The following is a 14,705-nucleotide window of genomic DNA, read 5'->3' as shown; positions in this document are numbered from 1 at the left end:
CCAATCTTTACATTCCAAATAAGTTTGCTTATATTTTCTTCTACTACTGTTTCTTTCTTAAAAAAAAAAAAAAATTTGAATCTCTAATGCATCTGGAATTTATTTTGGCACAAATATGAAGTATAAATTTAATTCAATTTTTTTTTCAAATTGTTAACTAGCTATTCCAAATCTTATCTGCTCTTCTTTTCAAAAGGAAAAAGCTTGCTTTATTTCTTAATTATAAATAAAATATGTTTACTATAAAATATTATACAGTAAAAGAAAAGCGTAGCAACAGATGATATATGATTGGCCAATGTTCTAATATAATGGGTATAATGGATACCATAATGGGTATTTCATTATATTATTCTCTATTTACTAAGTTTGAAGTTTTTACTAAATGTGTAAAAAATAAATGCAGATTCACACATGTACAAAATTCAAACTAAAGGCATAAAGAAAAAACACACATAGCCATTGCTAGCATTTTAATATCTATATTTCCAAATTTTTCATGTATACACATACTCACCTACCTGCTTTATTAAAATGGGATTCTATTATACATGAAATTTTATAATCTACTTTTTAAATTAAAGAGTAACATCACATACGTCTTTCTGGGCTAGTGAACATTCATATCTTTGGTGGCGAATACCTTTGTGTGTCCACCCAGACCACAAATGACCCTCTCATCTGTCCCCTGACCCTCTGAAACAAGCTCAGGCATTCCTATTCTACTTTCCCACCCTGTCCCCGAGGCCATAGTTGATTGAATCAAATTCAGTCTGGGCAATCAGGTTTTCTTTGCTGGGAATTTGGAAATGGATTGGTCTCTTAAAAGGAAAAGTAAAATGAGGGGTTACAGAGTAAGCATCTTCTGCTGCCTTCCATATGGTTGAAAAGCAGAGAAAGTCTGCACCGAGTGAATAAAGCAGACAGCTGGAGAAGCTGCCCGGGACCCACAAAGCATTTCAGCTCCTGGTTCTTAAGTACCCCTGAACCCATCAGCACTCTTGCCCTATGTACCATGAGATACTCCTGTATACTTCAAATATATGCCCCTTAATTGGTTAAGTTAACCAGAGAAGAGTTCTAGTTCAGTTCACTAAAAGCCCTCAGTGCCCAAGTTTAAATATAATTTGTTAATACATTCCATGGGTTGCCAAAACTTTGTGTGCATGCATTTTCAAACTGGTGATTTTTTATTATCATTTGAAACAAAGTTATTCCCTCCTCAAACTTGAGTCTCTTATTCCTTCAAGACTGGAGATTTTGAGTGGTTGCTTGATCTGTATTTTATTCTTCATTCGTTCATTCACAAAGAAAGCACTGCGAGGGCAGGCACAGTGCTGTGTAATGAGGATACAGGGCTGAACAAGCTTAGCAGAATGCTTGTATTCACAGAATTTATAATCTATGGAGAAAATTAGTTAATTAGCAAGCAAGCAAATAAGCTGGATAATCCTGATTGTGTTAAGTGGCACGAATGGACCTCAAAGAGTGCATCTGATAGTGATTATGTATGTGTGAGGCCCCCCTGAGGATATGACATTGAAGCTGAGAAATGAAGGAGACATCCATGCGGGGACCTGTAGGGGGGAGCACTCTAGGCAGAGGAAACATGTAAACTTAAGATCCCAAGGCAGGAAAAAGATTGGCAAATTCAAGTAACAGAAAGGAGTCGTGTGCAGATTAGACTACCAGGTCTGAAGGAGACTGGTATTGAGACAATTTCTAATACATTTCTATTATTTGAATCATGAATTAAGGATGTGAATAGATTTCAAACCTCCATACAGACATAACTATGATTTTGCATTAAGTATAATTACAAACGTTGGGATCATTTGCATTACTCTGTGCTTAATTAGTAATGTCACAGAGTACTTTATTATAATTTGTTATATTTTTAAAATATTAGACTTCTGTTAAATACTTCCAGAATATTGCATTAGAATGGCATTTAGTTCTGAATAGCTTCTTTTACATACCCAATTATTCCTAAGAAGTGTAGTTGTATGCCCCTAGTCCACCCTCATTAGGACCTAAACTGTGATCAGTCCTTGCTACAAATTCCCATGCATATTTTGAAAGAATGTGAATTGGGGATTTCTTATTATTCCTCCCCAAAACATCAACTCTGTGATCTCCAGTATTCAACAATGACTACTTGACGATCATTTCTGATTATATCGTCTCAATGTGAGTTTGTTATCTTCAGGAACAAGGAAAACCAGTGCCCAGTATGGAGGTTAATACAGAGAACACCTCAAGAAACACGAAATGAATAGATAAAATGCTAACAGTTTCTGAAAGTAGAATCACTTACTTAGATGATCCTTCAAAATTGGTACTTTCCCATTTTGAAAAGAATAGTTTTGAGGTGTTGAGGTGGATGTCAAAACTTAAAAATGATGATTGTAAAAGTATGCTGAATGAATGAATGACCAAAGAACAACTATATCTTAATTCCTGGATTCACAAATTTCCAGTATTAACCTAAATACCATAGAATTGTCTAGAGAGAACTAGAATGTCTCTTCTATCAGCCAAATAACTACGACTTTTAGAAGAATATTCATAGTAAGCATGGAGCAGTCTGCTACAGCTCCATCACAAATGGAATAGCACCTTTGACCTACATTTTGTTCCACATGCACTAGACTCATGTTCCCAGCTATGATATAGTGGTCAATAACGATGGTCAGTCTACCACTGACACATGTTTGTCAGAGTTCTCAACTGAGCAAATATTTGCCATTGTTTGATCCTAACATAAAAGTCAAAAGTCAGACTTACCTCAAATCCTGGTTATAGGCTATTAATGATTAAGAGAGAGAATGTGACAGATCCTATCCTTAGATAACCATTTTGTAGGTAGAAGTTTGGGAAGAGGCATTAACTCTTTCAGGCAAAAAAGAATCAGTTGCACACCTAACCAATCTCTGGATTAATTCAGCAGGATAAAATAACTCACAAGCCACTAATTAAACTATTTCTGACTGTTACAACGAAAGGATCTCACAATATAATATTGAAATGAAGATATTATACTATTTTATTGAAACATCAATGCCATTTAATTAAATTCATCATAAATTATTAGTAACTCATGCTTTAAAGAAAAATGGCATCACAGGTCATATTTTAAACATGAACATTCTATGGATGACTAATAGTCCACACTTTTAAAACAACTGGTATAAAAACCTGGAAGACACTAATTTGTGAAACAGTAACATTGCGACTTGAAAGGGTTAATGCAGCTCCCCTAACATCTGCTTTATAACCAGAGAGACGTTTATTTATCAGAGTACTTTGGCTGGATAAAAACTGTAGAAGCGTCTCCAGATTTCAATTTTTAAAGAACGTTTCCTGAAGGAGATAAGATCTTCACTAAAAAGGTAAAGTAGTAAACCTGGGAATAAATGGAAACTTTTCTTTTGCCTCTGTTAATTAAAGAGGACTTTTTAGATCACGAAATTGCTTACAGGAGGTATAAAATCATAACAGAAGAAATCCGAGGACGAATATTCAATTATGATCACCTACTATTTCAAATGTCTATCTTAATCTCTTAAGATGCTCTTCATCTTCAGCTCATAAGCATTAATCATTTACCTAACTATAAATAGGCTAAAAGCTTTTTGGTATATTTACCTTTTTTCCTTTGAAGTTGAGGGTACCAGGCTGCTCCAGGACCCCATAATACAAGCACATAATGTTGACCTTGGACCTGTTCCACTGTTAACATAACTTTCCTTTGCTTCTGTCCTCTATAACTGTATAATGCCTCTGGAAAAGAAATATTTCAGCCAGCATTACTTTATCACATAGGACACCTTACTTTAATGTCCAATGATAAATATAATAGTGATAACCAAATGATATACTACAAAAGTCTGGTATCTTAATTATTTTATAATCTAAAATTAAGACGGTGCCCCAAATATTTACCTGTCAGCACAGTGATATCAATAACTCTTAGTACTGCGTGGACCAATACGTCCGGCTGTAGCTGCTCCAAATCTACAAATTCTATACTGTTCATTTTCTGAGGCTGCCTCTGAGGAAGATCCCTGAGATAGGAATGTTTTGAAGACACATATGCCAGTAAGTCTCGAAGTACAACATCATTAACTATATTGGAGTCTAAGAAAGAAAGACACACACATGTATGAAAGATGGCAAAATTATATTTTCTTAACAACACAATATTTTCTTAGAAATGTATTTTATGTTGTAAAGTGTGATTAAATGGAAAATATGCTTTCATTTCTAAAAGTATGTAACTTTTTCTTAAATGCTTATGTGCACAAATAAGCTTGCTATTTTTAACCAAGGGAATTAGAATTATTTACCATCTCCAAAACAACCTGCCCTGTTCCCTTCTCTATTTTGTTAATAATATCATTTTTCTACCAATTAACCAAGACCAGTATTTCGGTTATTTCTGTTGACCCCTCCATTACCCTGCTTTACCCAATCAGTCCCCTAATCCCTGCAGTCTGATTTGCTCACACCTTCCCTGACCATCCCAACCACTGCTATTCTTCCTCAAGACTTTTATGTTCCTCATCCTCAATACACTTGAGTCACCTAATGACTCCTTCCCTGAACATGCTTTCCTCTTCCCCACTTCCAAGCCTCGGTCCTCACCACTCCCACTGGCTGCAACGCTTCATCCCCTCTATCTATGCAAATACTACACAGAAAAACAACCACCATAGAGCAGCTCCCAGTGACTTCTTCCCTTCTTCTACAAAAAACCTGAAGCTTCCCAGGGGTTCCATGTGATATTCTCCATCTAGAATTAGGTCCTAAGATTTTTCTGAAATGACTGCAACATTTCAGAGAGGAAGAGGTAGAGAGCTTTTCTCTCCAGCTTTCATGTGGCATTTGAGCATATGCTACGTTGTAATATTTCTCCTGATTGTTAGATCAGTTGTTTAGTTCTTCGGTCATTATGTCATTTAGATGTTTTTGTCTATGTTTTAATTATTTGTTTCAATGTTTTCTCATTTTTTGAGATATACTTCACATATAATAAAATACACACATTTCAAATGGACAGATTGATGAGGTTTGCTGATTAAATTTTAATTTCCCTGAAGGTAAGGGAGGTGTATTTGAATATATAGTGGATTGTTGACCAAAATAAGATCTTAGCAAAAAGCAGTTAAGTACTTTTTTAGAAGGTTGGGTCTATTTCCTGATTTCAGGAGGAAAAAAACAAATGATTCTTCTTTCCTTCCATCAACATTTTCATCCTAATGTATTTCTTATGCTACACTAAAGCCTCATTATTCATTCACTCATCAGGGGACCATCCACTACGTGCCAGGCATTATGCCAGGTGCTAGGGATACAAAGACATATCTTGTCATGATACTCACACTGAAGGAATTATCAACCTTGAGATAGTCAATAACAAACACTGGGCTTAGGGTATAAGAGATGCATGTAAGCCTTCCCAAGAACACACAGAAACAACTGCCCAGGCAAGTTGGACGCTTTATTGAAGGAATATTTGAGCTGGGTTTTGGGAAAAAATGTCCTAGTTTTCTAGGTAGTAAATGGAGGAGGGGGTATATTTCCAAGTAAAGAGAAAGGGATCTGTACTCCCTTACATATTACAGATGCTCTGGTAGTCTGATGAAGCATATGATTATCAGAATAGTATTTTTTTTAAGTTTTATTGAGCTATAATTCACATACATAAAATTCACCCTTTTAAAGTGTATAATTTGGGGCATCTGGCTGGCTCAGTTGATAGTGCACACAACACTAAATCTCAAGGTTGTGAGTTTAAGCCCCATGTAGGGCGTGGAGGCTACTAAAAAAAAATAAAATAAAAATAAATTTTTTTAAATAAAGTGTATGATTCAGTGTTCTTTAGTATTTCACAATGTTGTGCAACTACTACCATTATCTAATTATAGAGCATTTTCATTACAAAATAGTATTTTTCAATGTATAAAATAAGATTGCAAAACCGACTATATGGAAATACAGCAATCAAATATTTTTCAACAGATAATTTGTGCCTCATTAGTACATTAAATAACAATATATAATAGAGTATGTAACAACTACTGTAATTTCAAAGTAGTAACGAGCATAGATGATATTCAAGTTATCTTCGACAACTATAATATGTGATATGAAAATATACGTGCTTTCCACTGGTGACTAAGCCCCAAGTACTGCTAATATTACTGTGGATTGTTGCCTCATGGATAATGGAAGCAGATGCTCATTTTCAGTTAGCTATCAGAGAAAGTAAAGACGTAATGCCTTCCCATCCAAGCTCACAGACCCCTTAATGTGGAGGAATCAATTTTCACAGGAGAGAGTAGGAAGAACACTTAGGAGGCCAGTGGCCATCCAGCGGGAGACAATGAGTGCTGGGAACCAGGCAAGACTGCATAAAGGGACGAGGGGTGACAGATTTGTGAAACAGTTCAGAGGTGGACTCCAAGAAACAATGAGATGGAGAGGGTACAGAAAAGATGAAAGATGGCATCAAGATTCCTTGCACAGCTCAGTGCATGGATAAAAACAAATGTTTTAAGGTTTTTAGAACCTGGTACCTGAAATTCATTCTAGTTAAGATGACTCCATTTCTCCATGGCTTTTATGAAGCAAAGGTGATATCACTAACAAAGCAAAGAGCATAAGAGAAAAGAACAGATGGCATGAAAGGGGAATGAGCGCAAGAGAGGAAGAGATAAGACCTGTTAGATTACAGCAAAACCCAGCTCCAAGCAGCTCCATCCGGGGCTCCAATTCATCCACCAGACGTCCTAATCCCTCTTTCGCAATATTTCCAGCATGTGTGGAATCAACATTCAAACGGGTTCAAATTCTGACTCTGTCAACAATGAGTTCTGAGAACTCGTACATAACTTCTCTGGGCTTCATTCTTTGTCTATCATGTGGAGCTTTTCGGGAAAAATACAAAGATCCCTGATACCCAAGTATTTATTTATCCCTGATTTATAAAACAGAAACATGGAATTACTTAGATTCCAATTAAAATCATCTACTTCACGAAAACATTGTATTAACCTTTGATTTATATACTTAATCATTTCAATTTAATAATACTTAAGATAAATTTATGTCCTATCACATGTTAACACCTCACTATAATGAGGAAAGAACAGAAGTCTTCTCTAAAAGCACAATATATTGATCAGAAGAATGTTTCATGAGCTGTAAGTACTTGTAAAAACAAAAACAAAAACCTAACCAAATTGATTTATTCTTTCAGAAAAACAATTATAATATTCTCAAAGTACCAACTGATAACCATTCCCCTACATCAAATTAAGAAGACTTAGAATATATGTTAGCTATCAACTATGAAAAACAGGGCAATATAAATTCCCATATATGTATAAAAAGAGAGAATTTGAAGTAACCTTTAAAGGTTCTCTAACTAGTTCAAGGTTCTTCTCTTTGTTCTACAAAAAACCTGAAGCTTCCCAGGGGTTCCATGTGATATTCTCCATCTAGCATTAGGTCCTAAGATTTTTCTGAAATGACTGCAACAGATCAGCCTTACTTGAATGTAAATCAGTCTTAAAACCAACTCTACCTACGACATTTATCTCCCCGATCCCTTGCAAAATATTTGCATACCATGTTATTTTCATGATTTCAAAACGTTCCTTACTCTTCTATTGTATTAACACCTATTAAATATGGTGAATTTTACTTAAAACTCATTTAGCTCCATGGAAATATGCTCTCCAAGATGCGGCAACTTCGAATACTTGTAACAAAGGATAACACTTACATCTTTTAAAGAAATCCCCAAATTGGAAATTGACTTTTTACATTTTGTTGCTTCCAGTTTCCAGGCTGTTGCTAACCCACGCCCCTCTAAGAAGCACTTCTACTAACCAGACTGCAGCACCCATGCCCTCCTTTTGTCCTTGGCCTTGCAGAATCCAGTGCATACACTGTTTTCCACAGTTACTGAGGTTTGATCTTGCCTTCCCCCACCCTCCTTTGTAATACGGTTGGGTTCATTTGTTAGTGGCATTTCTTTGGGGCTTCTCCCTCCACTGCATTTGGTTTACTGTGGGTATGGGAAGCAGCACTGTGATCCTCGGTGAATCAAAGCTACACAAAAAGATCCACTCAGAGAAGTGTTACTCCCTCCTCCTCAATGGTACCCTATTTCCATTCCCTCCTTCTTTCTGTCCCTTTTCCCACCCACTCTGTAGGTAACTCATCTCTTTAATTTCTGTTTTCTTTCCTGCATTTTTTTTTTTTGCACAAATGAGGAGATACACATATATTTTATTACTCCCCTCTTTCTTATACAAAGGATAGCATGCTATGTATACTTTGTTGAGCTTTGTGTTTTTCACATAACAGTATGTCCTGGAAATCATTCCCTGTCAATTCACAGAGCTCTTTCTCATTCTTTTTCACGGCTGCATAGTATTTCACTGTGGAAATGTACCACAATGTAATCAGTCGTTCTGCTACGCAGGAGCATTCCGATTTTTCCCAGTGTCTTGCAATTATAAACACTTCCCTGAATAACCTTGTGCATATGTATTCTCACATTGTTGTAGCTTTTTCTAATATGTGTATATACTTTAAATACCAGGAAATTATTATATTTAAAATGTGTCTTACACTCTTCAGACTGGACAGATGAGTAACTCCCAAGATTTAATAACTGACTGGTAAATGTTGACTGTAGTACTGTCTCACCAATCCAATGATCTTCATAAACAGTAACATCTGGAAAGGAGAAAAAAAAGTTCTTCTAATCATGTCATAAATTCCTTCACACCGTAATTAACTTAGCAATCATAGCAAAATATTATGCATGTCTCTCACATGCCAGGCAACTAAAGTTCAAGTGGGTTAAATGATCTGCCTAAAGACACAAAATAATAAAATAGCAGTAACAAAATTGCTTCTGTATATTTGAACAATATCAGTATGGAAGCTCACTGCTCCACAAAGAATGGTTTAATGGCTTTTGTTTAAGTAAAAGAAATGTCCTAATGTCTATTTTGAGAAATTAAAAGCAAATCATTTAGAGCCAGGAAGCAAAGTAATGGTTCCAAAGCAGTAGTGCCTAGAAGAGCAAATAATATTTAGTATGCATTTACCCCTTCTGCTATAAACACATATGAATATAAGGCATTCTTAAAGGACTTTGATTATTTTTTCCCTCAAAAGCAATCTTCATCTCCAGATGTTAAAAGTGAAGGACTTGGGAGGTAAGGAACACTTTCCAATAGGAGAGCTCTATGATCTAAGATGCCTAGAGAAGAATCAGAGAGTGGAACTAAATATACCAACAGGTAGAAACAATTCCAAGTAGAGCAAAAACTGTAAGTTAGAGACAGAGACATATTGATCCCAGGCAGGATATAATCAGTGCATAAAATGCTAGAGGTATAAAGATATCCTAACAGCAGCAAATTTTTGAGATAATAAGGATAAACAAGGATGCACACATTCCGAGTACTTACTTCCAAATTGATACACAGACCCTCTCCCCAGCTTCAAACCCATTTACCCATTTCTCCACAACTGCAAAACAGACATTCCTGACTGGATATTCCATTGGCTCCCCAGACTCAGCATTGCTCAAACCTGCTCTTCTTCTCATATGACCCATCTCATTTGTTGGCACTCTGGAATTCGCCAGGTAAATTCAAATGTGAAGTCATCCCTGAACTTCTACCTCTCCTTCCCCACCTTTGTCTCCAAACTCCCACCCGTTGGCTCTGCCTCTTGAGCCCCCCGGCCCCACATCCCCCGGCCCTGCCAGGACTGTTTTATATCATACATTCCTCTCTCTCTTAGCAGGTCCCTTCCCACCTTCAGTCCACATCCCCCCGTGCTAATGAGTGATTTCTCAAGAACATTAATGCGATCCATTGACTGGTTTAAAAAGCACTCAGCAGGGACGCCTGGGTGGCTCAGTCGATTAAGCGTCTGCCTTCGGCTCAGGTCATGATCCCAGGGTCCTGGGATCGAGTCCCACATCAGGCTCCCTGCTCTGCCAGGAGCCTGCTTCTCCCTCTGCCTCTGTCTCTCTCTGTGTCTCATGAATAAATAAATAAAATCTTAAAAAAAAAAAAAAAAGCACTCAGCAGCTCCCCACTGCCTGGCCAGGAACAGCTAGCACAGCATTCTAGACTTCTCATCATCTGACCATCAGGATGCCTGCTCCTCAGAAAGAAACAAATAAATTTCAAGGAGAGACTTCAGAAAACTAGATTGTAAAACCTAGGTTGGGTTAGTGACTTGCTAATCAGTAGTGATAGGGTGGAGTAGAATTCTTGGCCCAGCCCTTGCCTCCTGGCTCTCCTGATTCCGTCTCACGGATGCGCCCTAGAGCCTCTCCTGTTTGTTCTTGAAAATCTGTGGTTTTCCACAGTTCAGCGCCAGGTCGTCTTTGAACTCCGGCCAGCAGTCTCCCTCAGACAGTCCTCACTTACAGCACCTCTTCATGCTGTTGCTACAAGTATAATGGCAAAAGGTCGACTGTGTCTCGGAACACAGTGTGAGCTGGGATACATCTGCGGAAACACGTTCAGTTTGGGGGTGTATGCCAGTAGACAGTACGAAATATCCAACGTGGAGATATAATAATGTACATGAATGCTGTTAATTAGAATGGGATTTTACCCATAAATTTCTATGTAAATACAATTTCAGTATTTAATTAGGACAATGGAAAAGTATAGATTTCGCTTTTTTCCATTAAGTTTCCATCTGTCCCACACAAACAAAAGAAACCCATTCAGAAATTAGTGAACCAGATTACTTTTTTACTAAGGAAATAAGGCAAAACAGAAAGAAAAAATCTAATTTTTTTAAAAGGTGCTCATAGAAATAATCTAAATATCCTATAATAGGAAAATGGCTAAGTAAACCAGTTAAGTCACTTGATAGAAGGTTACCGAGTTGCTAACAACTGTATGGACACTAGGAAAAAACACAGGGATAGCAGGCTTGAGTTTCCATCTGCCAGGAAAAGTCCTCCTGTGAGGCTCACCCAGGGACAGTAATGGCCTTGGTAAAATAACCGTGGTCCAGGGCCCCGTTCTCTCCTGATAGTCTGGGAATCTGATTTTGTCGGCACCCCAAAAATAGATTTCAGCTCTGCAACATAAGCTCCCATTAAACAAGTTAATGAGGCAAACAAAAAACACAACACCATTTTTTAATTTACAATGAGACATTCATTGCCACAGAAACAGCATTTGCAGCCGATTCTCATGTAGGCAGCTTTACACCTGGGAAGCCAAATCGTAAGCCAAGGGCTGCTTGGTGAGCACTGAATCAGAATAGAGGGAGCAAGATGAACTGACTTAGCAACAAATAAGATGACATTGCCAGTGGGACGGGACTCTGCTAACCATGTCGGTTATAATCCCACATATCTCTTTATGAGAGCATGCACCTGACACTCTTACCTATGCACCTAAGGAATATTAAGCAAGGCTCTCATTCCCCCAGCAAACCACTTGGTAGGAACCACCAATGACTGCCTTAATGTCTTCTTTTTCTAGGCTTCTAAAGCTCACCCACTCTTCTTCTCTACCACGTTCTTTCTTTAGGTAGGTTACTGAGCTTAATCAACTTCCTCCCAGTCTGGGACTCACCCTTAATATCATTGGTATCTCTGCTCTAATACACTGTGTATTTATTTTCAATTAATGAAGAACATGTTAAAAAAAATGTTAGACGTCTTATGTCAGAAAGAAGCAGGATAAAAACTCAATGCTCTTTATGATTACAACTATATAGTAAGAGTGTGGGTTCTGGAATCTAGGTGAGATCCTGGCTTTGCCAGTTCCTAGATGTGTGAAACTGGGTAACCTGCTTTACTTTTCTGGGCCTCAGTTTACTCAAAGTGAAAAATGGGGCTAATAATCAGTACCTTCATACAGTTGTTGTAATGAATTGATATACATGTGAAGTTTAAAACAGGGTAGGACACAAAGTAAGTTCCCAATAAATATCAACTATTACATATGTATGTATACACATTTTAAGGAGCAGAGGGAAGATAACTGGAAGGTAACACTCCAAAACTCTACTGGAGGTGATATGAGGTTGCTTTAATATCAGCAGTTTTTCCTTCCCATATTCCCAAATGTGATAGTATAATTTTAATAATTAAAAACACAATAGAAATTCTCTATCTGTCCCCTCAATAAGAAGGTGATGTGCACAGCATCACTAGGGCTTAAGTAGTAGAAACGCTGTCCTTTCATCATAAGACTGCTAATATAGCTCAAGAAAACACTTAAAAATAAGATATATGTAGCCAAAACCATAAGGAAACAAAGAAAGAGCCTGATGATATGACCTGAATGCTAACATAGTGAATGAAAGGGAGAAGCAATCAGGGAAGGCTTCTTCAAGGCCTCCCTCAAGGAGGGACAGAACTAAGAAGGGCTAGAACAAAGGCCCAGAAATGGCAGGAACATGGGATACCGGGCGACGGTAAGGGGACAAACCTGGATACTGGAAAGGGATCGATCATGCCGCCTCCCACAGAGGCAAACGATATAAGGCTAAAAGTGGGAGGTCGGGGAAGCCTACAGCTTGAAGCTACCACTACCCCATGATTGACCTTACCTGTAAGCAAAATTATATCTCCAGGAAATACTATAAGTGCCCAAAATGCTGCAGCCCTCCACAGAGAGACCTTCTTCTTAATTCCTGACTGGTCCGTTACCACAATTGTTCCTAAAGGCACTTTAGAGCCGGAATTTGGTCCAGATTTTATACTTATTTCTTTCACGTGACATAGAGATAATACCATGACTAAACAATTATACTTCTGACTCTTAGAATCACAATTTTGTATTAATGATGTTTTTTTAATCCCCTTAAATTTAGACGCATTCCTCTGGTCCATTGTTGCAGTAGGATCTCCTGCATCAGAGACCAACTTAATTTTCTTGGATGGTTGGAGGACTTTAGACAGAGCTTTGGAATGGCCCAACTTGTCTTCAGAGGTCCAACTTCTTTTAACAGAACTTTTGTGGAAGGTATTTAGTTGGGAACACAGCATTCCTGAGCTATATGACTCGATACATACATCACTGGGTGGCAGTTTGTCTTCAAAATTGAACAGTGCTTGAGGTCCTCTATTTTCTTCAAGACTTTTATCAGACTTCATGTGAGTGTCGCTACTTTTTGCTTCAGGACAAACAGGACTAAAGAGTTCAAGGGAATGTGCTTGATTTTGTCCACTTTCACATCCTCCTGCAAAGTCATCATTAGGCTGAGTCAAATTATCTTCAAGTATTCTTATTTCCCTATGACTTGCCTTTGGTTCGCTTACAGGCCCTTTATTGATAAAATTCTGTCCTTTAGACTTCCTTTGAGATAAAAAAGCAACCTGGCTGGAGGTCATTATAGTAAGAAATTCAGTATCCGTAGATATTTTAAGGTCTGCGACCTTTCTAACAGCTTCAGACCTTGGCTTATCTTCTGTGTCAGAGGAAAAGAACTCCAGACCCTGGTTTTGTACCTCATGATGCTCTGTTGGCCCACACTTCATTTCAATCGCTCCCAGCCCCACATTAATCTTTTCCATACTACAGACCAAATCTAGCGTAGCTGCACACTTATGATCTAACTGAAAGAAGTTTTTCTGAAAGTTCTGACCACATGTATTTGACTGATCTTTATGCTGTCCATCTGCAATTTTCTTATTTTCACTGAGAAGATTTTGAAACTTTTCTTCTTCTGTTAAATGCTGAACTTTGCCCTTAAATCCACATATTTGCACATCAGAGCTGGTTCTCTCTCTCACTCCTAAAGGGGGACTCTCCTGGGATTTTACAGTCTGTGTTTCAGAAATACAATCTATAGAGTCTTCTTTCACATGAATAGGTTCACCCATAGGGTTTGTTAAAAACTGAGCACTAGGAAAATCTAGAGGGCCATTAGCTTCTAGAACTGGATAGTCTTCAAGAGTTTCATGCGTGCAGTTTTCATCCCTCAGATGTAAAGAATGTTGGTGGTATAAAAGCTGAATTTTTTTCCAGGGGTTCTCAGTAGACATTAAAGAAGCTGGTTCCGTTGATACTGTCATGTTCAATGGACCAACCGGAGCACCCCAAAAAATGTGGACTTGAGATCCTCCACTCATAGTTTCTGAAAAAAATTAAAATGAGTATTTTGTCACTAGATTTTTTTCTACATTGATATTAACTTAATAATATGCCAAAAGCAAATGTTGTATAAACTATGAATCAAAAACATAATTAACTGGTATTCCATTTAAATACAAAATTCATAAATATATAAGAAATCATAAGGAGAAATCAAAATTGCCACAAAAATCCTCACATACAGACTCTCTTCAATAAATTAAATGAGATACTTAAAAAAAAACACTCTAAAAAAAATAAAGCTAAGTATACTAACATCAAATGACGTTTAATAACATTTAAATAACGAGTTAGCAGAGAAGGAAAAAGAAAGCATTGGTTTCGTTGTCCTATAGTCACCTTTACTTTTCCTGTTTTCTTTACTCCAAAGATTATCTCAGTACCTTTGGGGCCTCCTTCCTTCAACTGTGAACCCAATTCCCAAGACCAAAATAGAAGGCCCCAACTGGAAGGGAGAGAAAATAAAAAACTGAGACTTGAGGCTCTCTCTTCAAGCTGTAGAAGTGACCGTGTCATCGATGCTCAGGCCCATGT

General features: G+C 37.5%; 1 protein-coding gene across 8 annotated transcripts in view; it reads right to left on the bottom strand.

The window, feature by feature from the left end:
- Positions 1-14,149, bottom strand: part of SHLD2 (shieldin complex subunit 2) — a 31,934-nt gene extending 17,785 nt beyond the window's left edge. For 4 of the 8 annotated variants that reach the window (XM_021699774.2, XM_044916517.1, XM_044916519.1 and 1 more), the window contains exons 1-4: positions 12,625-14,149; positions 8,647-8,754; positions 3,946-4,140; positions 3,649-3,783 (exon numbers count right to left, since the gene is read on the bottom strand). In XM_021699774.2, coding sequence (XP_021555449.1) covers positions 3,649-3,783; positions 3,946-4,140; positions 8,647-8,754; positions 12,625-14,149 — 1,963 coding nt within the window. The remainder of the gene's footprint in view (positions 1-3,648; positions 3,784-3,945; positions 4,141-8,646; positions 8,755-12,624) is intronic. The other 4 variants (XM_044916522.1, XM_044916523.1, XM_044916518.1 and 1 more) reach the window with 2 other exon arrangements.
- Between the last annotated feature and the right edge of the window lie 556 nt (positions 14,150-14,705).

Source organism: Neomonachus schauinslandi, chromosome 6 (assembly GCF_002201575.2).
Source record: "Neomonachus schauinslandi chromosome 6, ASM220157v2, whole genome shotgun sequence".
Lineage (NCBI taxonomy): Eukaryota > Metazoa > Chordata > Mammalia > Carnivora > Phocidae > Neomonachus > Neomonachus schauinslandi.
Note: the sequence above shows the minus strand (reverse complement) of the source record. Positions and strands in the feature narration are given on the sequence as shown.